The sequence below is a fragment of the Vulpes vulpes genome, chromosome 10 (assembly GCF_048418805.1).
Source record: "Vulpes vulpes isolate BD-2025 chromosome 10, VulVul3, whole genome shotgun sequence".
In the NCBI taxonomy this organism is placed as follows: Eukaryota; Metazoa; Chordata; class Mammalia; order Carnivora; family Canidae; genus Vulpes; species Vulpes vulpes.
Genome location: NC_132789.1, coordinates 6,521,866 through 6,536,946, shown reverse-complemented (window position 1 = coordinate 6,536,946; position 15,081 = coordinate 6,521,866). Strand labels below are relative to the sequence as shown.

At 47.5% G+C, this 15,081-nt stretch overlaps 2 protein-coding genes across 35 annotated transcripts in view; both read right to left on the bottom strand.

The window, feature by feature from the left end:
• The window catches only part of PITPNM2 (phosphatidylinositol transfer protein membrane associated 2), a 139,043-nt gene extending 133,100 nt beyond the window's left edge, over positions 1-5,943 (bottom strand). For all 19 annotated transcript variants that reach the window (XR_011995011.1, XR_011995014.1, XR_011995013.1 and 16 more), the window contains exon 1: positions 5,766-5,943. The gene's annotated coding sequence lies outside the window, so the exon portion shown is untranslated. The remainder of the gene's footprint in view (positions 1-5,765) is intronic.
• A 1,444-nt stretch (positions 5,944-7,387) lies between these two features.
• Positions 7,388-15,081, bottom strand: part of MPHOSPH9 (M-phase phosphoprotein 9) — a 69,676-nt gene continuing 61,982 nt past the window's right edge. For all 16 annotated transcript variants that reach the window (XM_026017142.2, XM_072725075.1, XM_072725077.1 and 13 more), the window contains one exon: positions 7,388-11,298. In XM_026017142.2, the coding sequence (XP_025872927.2) occupies positions 11,197-11,298 (102 nt within the window). In that variant the 3' untranslated portion in view covers positions 7,388-11,196. The remainder of the gene's footprint in view (positions 11,299-15,081) is intronic.

Here is a 15,081-nt window from a genome sequence, read left to right as displayed (position 1 = left end):
TGCCAAGAAAAGCAACTGATGCACCCTCCAGTAAGACAGAGGAGGGGAAGGAGGACACAATCACTCAACTGGCCCTGACCGAGTCTTCAGACCTGGCAGGGAAGCAAGCCTCTGCCTCTTGGCCAACCCTGTGCCCATGGAAGCTGTTCTCCATGGAAAATGGGAATGGTCATCTTATTTCTACCTCGACACATTCCCACCCCCACACCTCCCTTAAGATGGCTTTTGAAAGGACTACACGGAGACAGCTTGGGGACAGCTCACAAGCACCCACGCTGCTGGCCCTCCCTCCACTGGCCTTACACAGAATCCTGGGGACCAATGAGCCCCCCCACGCCTCCCCAGGAGGGGCCAGATTATTTTGTGGACCAAGGCAAGGTGAGCCCAGCAGGCTGCAGAGCCTGACTCAGTTCTGGCGGGGCAGCCTTGGGGAAAGAACTGGCAGCCTGCTTCATAGCGTAGCTGATGAGTCAGCCAGACCCTCCAGAGGCCTTGGGGGAAAGCCCCCAGCTGCCAAAAGAGAAATTTCTGTCCATCACCAGGAACTGCCTCTGCAAGGGGAAACAGAGCCTTGGAGAGAAAACTGAGCAATAATCTGTATTACCTATGTTCCAGCTCTTAACGGGGCACACAAGGCAAAACATTTTTGGAAAGGTTCCCAGGAGCAAGCAGGCCAGGATTTAAGGCCACAGGGAGCCCCACAGTGGCCTGAAACGCCTCCCTAAGTGGATCATTCCTTTGAGATCTCTGGGCTACCTCTGACTCCTCTCAGCAAAGAGCAGTTAGAGGGACCTCCATGGGATGCTGACCCTTCCTTGTGTGTGCTGGGGAGGGGGCACAGGCATCTCCAGCCAGCAGGCTTGTGGACAGGAGAGGTGAGTGCCCTTCTAGAAGCAGGCACAGGGGATCCAAAGGATGTGGACCTATGCCGAGAACTCTTCCTTTCTCTGGCACTCTGGTACCCAGCAAATACCAGAATCTGCAGCCCCAGCCTCCATTCCCCACCTAGATACTGAGCACCACTGAGGTGCCCTGTGCTAGATGCTGGGGACACCACAGGAATAGACCCGATGACACAGATAGCAGACAAGGTCTCTGCACTGGAGAAGACAGGAGGGGAAAAGAATCTGACCGCAAGGAGGGCCACAGATAAGGAGTAAGAGCCCCGCTGGGGGCCAGCCAGGGGTGGGTGCAAATCCTGGCCCTGCTCAGTAGCCTCTGCGCGCTCGAGCTGGTTATTACGCTTCTCTGACCCCATCTCTTCTGTACAATTCGGGCAACAGTCCGTCATTATCTCTGAGGAATGCTGCGGCATTCAAGTTGAAACAAGTCATTGTGGAAGTGCTTTGCACATACAAGTTGGTCCTCATTATTCATGGACTCCATATTTACAAATTCCTTACTCACTAAAATCAATGCCAACATGTGCAGGGCAGTGAAAAATTTTGAGTCATCCTATGTGTGTGATCCCAGCTAAGGTTGAACAAGCTGACACCGCCTTTTTCTTTCAGCTCTCAGACCGTAAACTAACGTCCTTTTGGGGTTCTGTTTGGTGCCACGCTTTTCATATTTCTTTGCTTTTTGTTGGTGATTTCACCCTTTGAAGTGGCCGAAGCACCATCCCCTATTTCTACCAGGGATGTGTGCCTTGCAGAGGAAATACCTGTGTTCGATAAGCTTCCTTCAGGGGTGAGTGATATACTACTACTGCTGTTGGCTGACTTCAATGTTAATGAATAACAGTATCTATTAAATAAAGCATCTTAAACAGAAACATAAGACAAGGTTACGTAGTATTGATCGACTGGGAACAAATGTGTGAGCAGAGGCTAGCAGGAACCTAACCCTGTACTTCCCCTAGGACAGTGGTTTTGTGCTCCCTAATATAGTCATTGTGGTACCTTATAGCTGGGTGCACACGTGCCCTATGATACATTATAACTGGAAGTCTTCTGCTCTGCAGAACTAGCATTCCCACGGCTGTAGGTAGGCATGTCTACACCCCATCTATCACAGGGCTCTGAGACAGGATCAGTCTCTGGGGTCCCAGAGTCCCACTGCAGTTTCGGTGACTCTCTGCTTCCCGCTGCACCCTGACTCGCGACCACATTCCCACCACGGGAAAGCTTTGTGAAGGATGAGGGACTTCAGCCAGGAGAGGATGGGAAACTGCTTTTTCCGTGCTCTCCTCCAAGGCTATGGCTTGGGATTTTGATTTGTCTGTTAACAGAACCCTGCCTGTTGGTTAATTTTCTTCCCGTCCTCTGGCAAGGGCAGTTGTTAATATGAGTAATGAAAGCAAATGCCAGCTCTCCTCTCCAACAGTGCTCTCTATGTCTTTGGCCATAAAGCTTGAGCCTGGCTTTGTCATGGTGTTTGCTGGGCTGGGTGTGAGGGAGTCGGTACCCTTATAACCATTTTATGGGAGGAAAAGGCCAAGGTGCAAGCCTGCTGCCATCATCCTTGGTGTCAGGAGAGAGCACTGGGCTGGTAATCAGTGACCTGGGTTCCAGGCTGAAAGAAGAGTCCTGGGCAAGTTGCTTCTCTTCTGTTGGCCTCAGCTTCTAATCCTCACGAGGGTGCAACCCTCCCAACTCCAGCCTTCTCAGGCACTGTCAGGGCTGGAGACAATGTGGAAAAGCATCACTAGCCATCCCACTTTACCCTCCAGACCAATCCTCTCCCTTCACATCAGAACTTTTCTGGTTCTTTACCAGAAAACACCTTTACAGGTGCTGTGGCCATCAAAACTCCACCCATTCAAGGCCTTGTTCAAATACCACCTCTTCCAGGAAGTCAGCCCTGAATGACTTACCCAGAAAGGGCATCTCCTCCTCTGAACTATGCCTGCCATTTAATTTTTTTTTTTTTTTTTTTTTTTTGCGGGGGGACACCTGGGTGGCTCAGTAGTTGAGCGTCTCCCTTTGGCTCAGTGCGTGATCCCAGAGTCCTGGGATCGAGTCCCACATCAAGCTCCCGGCATGGAGCCTGCTTCTGCCTCTGCCTATGTCTCTGCCTCTCTCTGTGTGTGTGTGTCTATCATGAACAAATAAATAAATAAATCTTTTAAAAAAAAGGAATAAATATGCTAACCATGAGGCTCAGTGAATATAGTTACTAGATGGAATACTACATTGTGCACCAATCACCCTGGAAGCCAAGAAGAAAAAGTAACCATGATCCCTCAGAAAGACAGTGTGGGAGGGAAGGGGAGAATCGGGCAGAAATGGGTACATTTCTTTCTCTGAGAAAATGGGGGAAGAATACTACCTAACCTGCAGAGCGCGAGGCAGCCCTGTGCACACGTTGCGTGTGCAGAGTATACACACAATGCATGTCTTCCTTCCCCACCTTCCTTCTCATTGTCAAAAGAGTAGCAACCTAGTTTCCTGCACGGGAGGCAAAGTTTGCCTGGCCCTAAATTCGAAGAGAAATTTTTCCTGGAAGACTATCCAAAGCCTTGAGCAGAGGGTGCAATGCCACTGTTACAGTTTTAGAGCAAAACAGACGTGGCTTTGCCATGGCTCCATTTAATAACACCCCCGGGGACCCAGCAAAAGCTTAATAAAGATCAATGGAGCGAGCTCCAGACGCAATGCCCAGACCGCTTAGCTGCATCCGTGTCCAGGGCAGGGGATCCTGTTAAGCTGGTTTCAGAGTGGCTGTCTGCAAAGGCATTGATCTCATGTAAGCAAGGCTGAAGTGGCGTGCAAGCCCATGACTGCTGACTCTGACCACCTCTCCCGACCAGTGCTAAGACCTCAGGAGCGAGAGTCTGCACCCTTCTGATGCAGAGCACATGGCCTGTGGCATCTTTTTCAAAAGCATCAAAGCAATGATCTTGAAGGACCAGACGTTTCCTCTTCTAATCTCTACAAATGAGTGCACATTCTCCATGACTGGCTCTTCTCAGAGACCAAATGGGAAAGGTTTAACTGGTTGGGATGGTTAGGAGATCTGCTTGGTTTTTAAAACTGGCCTCAGAGGGCAGCCCGGGGGGCTCAGCGGTTTGGCACCGCCTTCAGCCTGGGGCGTGATCCTGGAGAACCGGGATTGAATCCCATGCTGGGATCCCTGCATGGAGCCTGCTTCTCCCTCAGCCTGTGTCTCTGCCTGTCTCTGTGTGTCTCTCATGAATAAATAAAATCTTAAAAAAAAAGAAAGAAAGAAAGTTGATAAGAGAGAGCAGAGGAGGCCTGGCCCAGATCCAGAGGGGCCTATATGTCCAGAGAAATTTTCTTTCAGATTCCATAAGGACCAATCAAGACCAAGAGAAACCAAGTGTCTTAGTGAAGCTCACACAGACACTGTAGGACTGCCAGGCTGGAACCTTGACCTGCGTGGCCCTATTCTCTACCCTACAGTTTCCCTGCACATGGGGAGTCTCAGGAGGCCAGAGAGAAGGCCCATTCCACACTCACCACCCGGAGAACAGCAGAGCATGTACTGTCCTAGTCATTTGGCAAGTCACTCCCTACAAGAAAAACAGCCGTACCTAACTCATAGTGTTTCTTCTGCAAAGGGAGAGGGATGGGGAATCTCATCAGGGCACACAGTTTCTCAAGAGCAGAAAAATAACATAACTGCAAACGTCCAGGAGCCAGATGAGCAGAGGTCCCGGTGGCAAGCTGGGGAGGGGGCTTCTGCTCCATCTGGATGCTGCTGACTATTCAGAGGGTGCCTGAGCCAGGGCAGGGGACTGGGGCTGAATCAAAATCCAGGCCTCTCCTCCCTCCAGGAGCTCACAAGCCAGCAGAGAAGATAAGCCAGGCACAAAAAGTAACTGTAACATAAGGCAGACGGTGGTAAGAGTCACACAAGAAACATAAAGTGCAGTGACACTTCAGAGCAGAGACAGTCATGCTGGGGGCCTGGCTGCTAGTTCAGGTCCAGATGAAGGAGAGGGCCCCGTCCTAGGAGCTGCAGTGACTCCCAGGTGGGGCTCGGGTGAGAGCTGGTAGTGGACCAAGAAAGACGCTCCGAGGAGGTCTCCTTTGAAGAATCCCACTTCTGGAGAGGGTGAGGCGGGCAAGCCTGAGACTTTGCACAAGTGCCACCCCCTGCCCCCCCCAGCCCTCTCTATTTCAGAGGTAGGGAGAGCAGAGTAGGATGAGGAATCTTAAATTCCACATTCTCTACAGGGGCAGCAGGTCTGCTCAAAGGGGACAGAGCTAGAGGACTCGCCTTGAAATGACATTTGTCTAGCAAGCACACTGTTTACTCAGTATGTCGATTTGGGGTTCCTTGGGGGGGGGGGGGGGAGGAAGTGTCCCCCTGTCCCTCACACAGCCATCAGACCTGCCCCTGGCAAGAAAGGATGCGAGGCAGGGTGGAAGGGGAAGGCTGGAGCTCTCAGAGGCCGGCACCCAGGTGGCACAGGACGGGGAGCCGCTCCGGACGGGGATGGGCCAGGTTTCCCTCCAGCCAGAGGCGTCCCTGGGGAGCTTCTCCCAAGTTGAGGTCTCCCCAGGGCCACACCCCGTGCTCAGGCCGCCGCAGGGCCGCAGGGACGCCCGCCGGGCTGGTCGGGCTCGGGCTGTGCCCACCGCAGGCCCCGCGCGGCGCTCGCTCACACTCACCTGCCCCGGCCCGCGGGGACGCTCGTCTTGGGGGAGGGGGGGGAGGGGAGGGCGGGGATTCGGAGACGAGCCTGGGGGCCCCGCGCGCCACGCCCTCCACGCCCTCCGCGCCCTCCGCGCCCCGGCCCCCCCCCCGGCCCCCGCGCCCCCCACCCCCCCCCCCCGGCTCCCCGCGCTCGCACTCACCCCGCTCGCGCCCGCGGCTCCGTCCTCTTCGGCCGCCCCGGGCCGCCGCCGCCGCCTCACGCCGCCGGGGAGGCGCGGGCCCCGGGAGAGCGGCGGGGCCCCGGCGGGCATAGCTCCCCGGCCGTCGGCGCGGGCGGCGGGCGCACGTGCCGGCCCCGCGGGGGGGCGGGGGGCGCGGGGAGCCGGGGGGGCGCGGGGCCGGGCGGGGCGGGGCGGGGCGGGGGCGCGGACCGGGGACACAGCTCTACGCCGCGGCGCCGCCGCTCCCCGCGCGCCCCAGCGGCCGCTGCTGCCCGCCTCGCCCGCCTCGCCCGCCTCGCCCGCGCCCGCCGCGCCCGCCTCGCATTCCCCCAGGCGGCGGCGGGCCTGCGCCTCCGTCAGGCCGCGCGGGGAGCGGCGGCGAGTCCCGGCGAGAGGGGCCGCCCCGCCCGCCCGCCCCAGGGCTGGGCCCCGCCGGAAGCTCCCGCACGCTCGCGGCCGGCTCGCCGTCTCCCCGTCTCCCCGCCGGAGGGGGCGCCCCCATCCCCCAGCCTCGCCAGGGGCCTTCTAGAAACGGAGTTAGGGAGCAGGACAGCGCTGGAACACGCCGCACCCCGCGGGGCACTCGCCACGTCACAGCGGCCCACGAGGCCCACCCCTGCGCGCCGGAGCCTCGCACCGGGGACCAGGCTGCGGCCGGCAGCGAGCTCGAGCTCGGAGCTGGCCCCGAAGGCCCCGAAGGCCCCTCGGTCACCGGTACCGCGAAGGCGTGTGCGCGAAGCTGCAGTTCCCGACCTCCAAGTCCAACTGGGAAAGGGTCAGAAATAGCTTTATCTTGTATTCCCTCCTGACTGGACTCTCCAGCGGCCCACAAGACCGCCGAGGGGGCACCGGGTGACACTTAAAACAAATCGTGAAGCACGTAGTATTTACATTGAGCAAAAATGGCCTTATTTGCCAAGATCTTCTGAAGTAATGGAACTAAACAGGGCACACCTAAAGCCTAGCTCGCATATCACCTTCGATGGGCGAGGAGTGCTTTTTCCCCCGGAAGGGCAAGTGCTAAGATTAAAGCAGTCCAAGGCTGTCCAGATGCAGTCAGAGATACAGCAAAACCACCAGAGGCTGCTCACCCCTGTGGCTACAGTCAGAACTAGAAGAGGCCGCCAGGAAAGCCAACAACTCTCAAAATACCTTTTTTTTTTTTCCTAAGATTTATTTATTCATAGTGACACAGAGAAAGAGAGGCAGACACGGGCAGAGGGAGAAGCAGGCTCCATGCAGGGAGCCCGACGTGGGACTCCATCAGGGGTCTCCAGGATCATGCCCTGGGCTGCAAGCTGCCCTCAAAATACCTCTTATGACAATTGGTGAGAGAAGTGAAGGTGTCCCAACAAATACGAAACCGAAACCCCCACCTTCCTCCATCCACCAAGTGCCTTAAAGCCCACTAAGAGAGGTTTTGGGGGGCATACAGAGAACTCCAGAGTGAGGCTCTTTGTCCACCCTCCAGAACTGAGCACCTGGATGATACCATTTTAACCCTGCCATGACGGCACTCAAAACTTGGAGGCCTTCATTCGGTCAAAGAGCAGATCCCACAGTTACCTGGTAAGAAGAAATACACTAAGATCTCAAGACAGTTCGTATCCACAAATATTTATTGAGTGCCTATATGCAAGAATGAAGACATGATGGTCCCTGCTCTCACAGAGCTTACAATTCCATTACTCCAATACTTGCCTAGATTTAAAAACAACTGCAACAAGCACTTGTCTTTGCCTAACCGTCAGCAGCACTGGAGGAAGCAAGTTTTCACATTATACTGGTCACTGTTACAGTGCAACTGTGAATAAAACAATTATCTTTGAAGTCTGTAGTCACAGGGATGACATGGTCTATCACGTCTAGCAAATGCAAATTTATGGCTTGATTCCTCCTATTTGAGAGGCAGCTATTGAAATAAAACATAAATCAGAAGGAGAAAGCTTTGTAACACAGGTCCTAAGAATACTGATGTAGTTTAATATATTATCAAACTGCCACAGAACTCTTGGCAAAACATTTTTTCCTGCAAAATTTGTGCAACATAATTGGTTGAATCAGACCTGTACATATGACCACACACACTCACTCATGATGGGTAAACATGATTTACCTGTACGACTCTTAAAGGGCGCTAGGTGTGCACTTATGTTTTAAAGCTTCTTAAAGACTCACAGACCAAGTGGCACATTAAAATTTAGTGAAAACTGCTTTCGAGATAAGTAAAATGACAAAATGTCTAATTATTACATAAGTGCAGAATTTAAACTTAAATAGCATTCAGCAAAGCACCTGGTTTTTCAGAGTTAAAAAGGAGAACACATTTTGGCTGTTTGTCAAACTCTAAAAGCCATCAGTATCTTCATATGGCTCTTCTGATGCCCGGTACAGGTGTGACCTTCCCACAGTCCTGCTTTACAGGCCATCAACTACAGAGATCTAATTCGGGAATGTTAAAAGGCGCAATTATTTTGGTTACATTGTCAACATTTTTCATTTTTTAAGGAAAACAACTTAGATTTACATTAAATTACCCCCAAATCACCTATTTATAATGCCTCTGAACATAATACCCAACAGATTACCAGTTTTAAGTCACTTGAAGAAACAAAAAAGCCACCTCATGCCAGAAAAACCATTTCAACTCCAAGAAATCTTTTTTCTGCAAAAAAGGTGGAGAGAACATCTTAGACCACCTAACAGAAATGTCAACCAACCCAAGGTAAATTTTAAGTCAATTGCTAGGGGCACAACCTACTTTTCTATTTAAAAAGTACTAAATCACACACACACACACACAAAGTACTAAATCACTACTTCAAAAGCCTCTGTAACTCAGAATGAATCTGACTTGTGTACTTTTGTTGAAAAGTTACTAAGCACCAGGTAGTTTACATAATCTCTTTTAAAATGGAAGGAAGCTTCTTATTGCATCATTTTATCTCAAGCTGCAGAGGCAGACAGGCCTAAGCCTGGTGGTGACCCAGGTTCCCCGGGCTCTTCTTCCCCAGCCCAGCACCCCTGCACTGAGCCACCTCGACTGCGTCAGCATGAACACATCTGGTGCCTTGAGGCACCGGAAGGGGAGGAAGGGGGCAGAACCAGGTGAAGATGGAGAGTTAATTCTATTTGCATTTAAAAAGGTACTTCCTAGAAGTGGAAGATGCACTCCGGTTGTTTTTCCTCTGCAGCTCAGCCCCACCTGGGAGCAAAGTAGTTGACCTCCCAGGGACACCAGCTGCTTTCTAAGATTGCCACCTTTGAGGCAGAGTTGTTTTTAAGTTGAGCATTCTGTGTTCGTAAATTAAGCACACAAAAAAAGGGAAGGATGGCTGAAAAGATTTTCCTTGGTTCTCCTCTTCACAGTTATGAAGAAAAAAGGTTTAATTTTTAAATAAGTGACTGATACTTCCCATCTATTATACATTTCAAGAATCAAAGCATATGTTTTCTAAGAGGCACAGAAGAGGTTTTGATGGGGTTTCAGATCTTTCTTGGGATAAGCCAATAGCGACTACTAAGACAAAACTCACTCTTTTGAAACCACAATTCCCTATTCTTCTGAGGTAATGGACTTCATGATAAAAGGAGGGGACAATGAATATCCTAGTAAGTTTCAAGTTTTGTGTAGGAACATAAAGGGAATACCATCAGTAAAGTCAATCCCTTTACTAGGTCTTGACACAGCTGTACTGGAGCTTGATTAAAATTAACTTTTTACTATAAGTAGTTGACTTACAAAAAAAAAAGGCTAGAAAAAAATAACATGAATAAAGGCACTTATTCTGTTGATGATTAACTGTGATTAGCCAAGGTCTTCAACTAGTTGCAGGATTTGGAGCAAAGATTCAATTCTTGGATAGGAACAGGAGAGGCAGGTGTCAGTGGCCCCTCCCTACGGAGAACCCCCCTCCCCAAAGCTGAGAAGGGAGCACAACTGGGCATCAGGCCTGGGGCTCAGCCAAGAAAGCTTTGGTGAAGGGTGCTCAAAGACAGTTTGAGATCCCTGCTCAAAGGCATACATAGACCCTAGTGGAGTAATGGTTGGCTTGGTTCATTAGAACTACAAGCTATTTAAGAGTCACATAAGAAGAAAAAGCTCAAAAGAAAACCAAGCTTTAAAACCTGAGTATTATCAGTGGGAATCAATTTTGAAAATTTAAGGATGAGTCTATTGATCAATACATACATGAATACGTGGGCTCTGGATTCTGACCAGCCACCAAAAAAGTGGGCAGTGGAGCAGCCCAGACTTGACTACCTGCTAGTGATGCTGACCAGAGCACAGCCTCCTGCCTACATGCCACATCCAAGAGTGAAGAGGTACTACCAAGGCAGTGAGCTGGAGCCCTCCAGCAAGGCCAAAGCTCCACCCACACACATTCCCTGTCCAGGAACAAGCAGGGTAGGGTGCTCTGATCTGAACCTAGCAGCCTTACAGCACCTACTATGGCAGCAGTTGGGGTTTTGTTTCTTGTGGGATTTTTTGGCAGGGGTGAAAGTGTGGAGCGGGATTAAAAACATCTGCATGGTGACTCTGAGAGCTGAAGCCTGACACAGAGGAAACCAGGGCTGCTCTTATAACCTCACTGGGTGGTGGCCTTTCATCAAAGCTTCATCCATCAACTTCTTGCCACTGGAGGGACACAGTTCCACCCAGAATGCTGAACAGAAAGCTACAGCTCCCCAACTGCTTGCCGCTTTCTGAAAAGTACTACATATATGACATTAAAGAATTACAACTCTCATTTTTCTTTCTTTATCAACAGTAAAGTTCAAGGGAAACAAAATGAGTTATTCATAATTTTCAAAGCTTTCCAATATTTCATTATTTCCAATATTTCCACTATTACTATTCTAATATTCACTCTAAGACATATTCCTAAGAGAAACTGCATTGCCATTAAGAAAAGAATTTCAACACAGCTAAATTTCCAGGGTATGATGCTTTTTTTTTTTTTTTTTTTTTACATTCAGCATGTATTAGTCTATCATTATGGAAGCTGTTCTTAAGCATTTATTTTAAGAAAAGAATCATATTCACAATGTAGGACAAGTATATAAAATTAGTGTGCAAAGTTAATTGTAAAAGGATAACACTATTTGTTTAGAAACAAGCTGCCTCCCCTGTTTACATTTTCTTACTATTGATATAAACTGGAGACTGATACTATTTAAAAATAATACTTTTTAAATAGTAAAATATACAAGAGATTCCTGAGCATAACAAAAATATCTTGAAAATATGTGGCCATTTGAAGTATAAAATAGCAAGTGTAAAGAATAGCATGATTGTAAAACTACTATTTGAAGGCTTATAAACAGTACAAAATAGTTTGCCATTTCTGAGTGCATAATTATACGTTAGTGCAAACAAAAACATCTCAAAATTTAATGGGTACAAATCTCAGAGATTTGCAGAGGTGCGCAAAACATGAAATTTCTTTAATGTCATTCGAACTGAGCCCAGTTCTCGATTAATCCTTTCCAAACGATCTTCCAGAGCTTCCTGAAGGAAAATAACAGGAAAAGTTTTGTTAGAATTCTACATCAAATTCGCTGGTTCTATAATTACCACCAAATTGACCTTTCTTTCAGCAAAAAAAAAAAAAAAAAAAGGAGCAAGTATAAACATTCAAATCACAGTTACTTTTTTTACACACATCTTGTTTATTTCTTTAAATTAACAACGCGAATCCACTTTTCAACCATTCAAAACAACCCTGCACCTCAACAGAGCCTCAGCACACATGCTACTTGGAGTCTAGAAATTCCAGCAAGCTTGATACAAATAACTGCAAGAAGCTAGTAAGTCTCTGACTCAGGCTGAACCAGTCAAGATGGTACTTCACACTTCAGCAGAAGAAATGGACACATGGACTGGGGCCTATCCCACTTAGGCGTATGCCAAACAAACTTTCTTCTGACAAGAATTTCTAAGTTAAAAAGAAGGGAACAAGCTGGAGGAGTTTTTCCAAGAAACAGATTTCACAACACATCAATGTAACAACCGCTATTTTTAAATAAACAGTACTATTATTAAATAAATAGTGCCTAGAATATAAATTTATCATTTTAGATACTTTACTCGGTATTAACTCCAGTGGTATTCTGAAATAAAACTTTAAAAATTCCTTTTAAACAACTTTAATTTTAAAAAAATCATATAAGGGGTGCTTGGATGGCTCAGTGAGTTAAGCTTCTGCCTTCAGCTCAAGTCGTGATCCCAGAGTCAAGCCCAGGAGTTCGGCTCCTTGCTCAGTGGGGAGCCTCCTTCTCCCTCTCCAACCCCTGGCTCCTTCTCTCTCTCAAATGAATAACGAAATTCTTTAAAAAATAAATAAAAATTAAAAATATAAGGATCAAATGTTCAAGATAAAAGTTAGAAAACAGAGTAAAAATAACCAGTTCTTCTTTCCTGTTTTTTTTTTCTGTAGATATTCACATCATTAAGAAGAAAAACAAAAACAATGAAATTGTTTACTTCAAAACATTTTTCAACTGAACTTTTGTTATGAAATATCTTTCTAGGGATCCCTGGGTGGCGCAGCGGTTTGGCGCCTGCCTTTGGCCCAGGGCGCGATCCTGGAGACCCGGGATCGAATCCCACATCGGGCTCCCGGTGCATGGAGCCTGCTTCTCCCTCTGCCTGTGTCTCTGCCTCTCTCTCTCTCTCTGTGACTATCATAAATAAATAAAAATTAAAAAAAAAAAAATTGAAATATCTTTCTATATAATCATTTGAAATTAATGTGTATTAGTCCATTAGGTTTAACCAAAGATTTTTTAGTAGAAATTTAGGTTGCTTCTAATTGGATGCCATAAATAATGCTGCAATAAATATTCTTTAAAAAAAAATTTCTTAAAAAAATAAAAAATAGGGATCCCGGGGTGGCGCAGCGGATTGGTGACTGCCTTTGGCCCAGGGCGCGATCCTGGAGACCCGGGATCGAATCCCACATCGGGCTACCGGTGCATGGAGCCTGCTTCTCCCTCTGCCTATGTCTCTGCCCCCCCCCCCCTCTCTCTCTGTGTGTGACTATAATAAATAAATTTTAAAAAATAAATAAATAAATAAAATAAAAAATAAAAAATAAAAAAACATTTCTTTGCAGGCAGCCTGGGTGGCTCAGTGGTTTAGCATCACCTTCAGCCCAGGGCATGATCCTGAAGACCCGGGATCAAGTCGCACGTCGGGCTCCCTGCATGGAGCCTGCTTCTCCCTCTGCCTATGTCTCTGCCTCTCATGAATAAATAAAATCTTAAAAAAAAAAAAAAAAAAAGATTTCTTTGCACACATCTGTAAGTACTGCCTTAGGAATCATTCCCAGGGATCCCTGGGTGGCGCAGCGGTTTGGCGCCTGCCTTTGGCCCAGGGCGCGATCCTAGAGACCCGGGATCGAATCCCACATCGGGCTCCCGGTGCATGGAGCCTGCTTCTCCCTCTGCCTGTGTCTCTGCCTCTCTCTCTCTCTCTCTGTGACTATCATAAATAAAAAAAAAAAAAAAAAAAAAAAAAGGAATCATTCCCAGAAGTAAAAATGCTAGGTCCAAAGAAACAAGTATTCTAAAGCTTTGGATACATGTTAAACTATACTCCAGAAAGTTTGTTTGTGACAATTTCCTCTTCTACCTGCCATATATGAGAATATGCTTTTCTCCATCCTGGGTATATTTTCGTGTGTGCGTGTGCACACGCACACACACATTTAAATACCTGCCTATGTAATAGTTTTTTGTTTGGTTTGGTTTTAAATGATGCTTTTGGAGGCAACTGGGTGGCTTAGTCCATTGAACATCTGCCTCTTAATTTGAGGTCAGGTCACGGTCTCAGGGTCATGAGATCCAGCCCTATGTCCAGCTTTGAGCTCAGTAGGGAGTCTGCTTGAGATTCTCTCCCTCTGCCCCTTTTCTGACACATTTGCATGCCCTCTCTTCTCTCTCAAATAAACAAATCTTTTAAAATGATGCTTTTGTTCAAATTTGTATTTTTTTTTACTCATTGGTGAGGCTGAATATTTTTCATCTTTTTTTGCCCAATTTTACCTTTTTCACTTATGAATCATAAATAAGCATTCTCAAGTTCCTTTTTCTGTCACTGGTCTCCTTACCGAACACAAACAGCTTTGACATGTATGAATAAAATCTACTGCCTTTTGGGATGCTTCGGTGGCTCAGCGGATGAGTATCTGCCTTTGGCTTAGGGCATGATCCCAGAGTCTCAGGATCAAGTCCCACTTCGGGCTTCCTACATGGAGCCTGCTTCTCTCTCTCTCTCTGCCTATATCTCTACCTCTGTGTGTGCGTCTCTCATGAATAAATAAATAAATCATAAAAAAGAATCTTAAAAGCCTGCCTTTTAAGTTATTTTAAGAGCTTACAACCATTACATAAAAAATATTAAACAAATGTTTCAGATAAATTTAGATCTGAATATCCAGAAGTTTTCCTTCTGTCTTCCCAATAAGGAAGAAGAGCTTCATGTGTTGAGTCTTATATTGAGTAGACTTTTTTTAAAGATTTTATTTATTTACTCATGAGAGACACAGAAATAAAGGCAAGAGACACAGGCAGAGAGAGAAGCAGGCTCCATGCAGGGAGCCCAATGTGGGACTCGATCCTGGGACTCTAGGATTATGCACTGGGCCGAAGGCAGGCAACCGCTGAGCCACCCAGGCATCCCAAGAGACTTACAGTCTTAAGAAGTTAGGATATAGGCCCTAGGAAAAGACCGCTGCTGTTTCCTTTGCATTTTTTTTTCCTTCTGGTATCACAGACCAATCTGAAAATGAACTTTTCCTGAAATTAAAGCACTGAAAGGCCAAAACACGCAGTGATATAAGAGACCTATCCTTGCTATTATGCTTAAAATGTTACAAAAAGGGCAGCCCGGGTGGCTGAGCGGTTTAGTGCTGCCTTCAGCCTAGGGCATGATCCTAGAGACCCAGGATCAAATCCCAAGTCAGGCTCCCTGCATGGAGCCTGTTTCTCCCCTTTGTATCTCTCTCTCTCTCATGAATAAATAAATAAAATCTTTAAATTAATTGATTAATTAAATGTTACAAAAAGTGATTTTGTAAGTCCCATGGTTTCGTGTATTTTAGTTCTCTCTGAAAAGCAACTAAAAGAAATGCACATGACCCACTTCACCTGCACCATCTCCTGCTCAGTAATGGAATCACATTTCTCTTTTTAACCTCTACAGCGATTCCAGGTGCAAAGCACAACTGTTTCACGTATTTACTAAACGGAAAGGGACTGAGAAATAAATTAGATATTGGGGAGGAAAAAA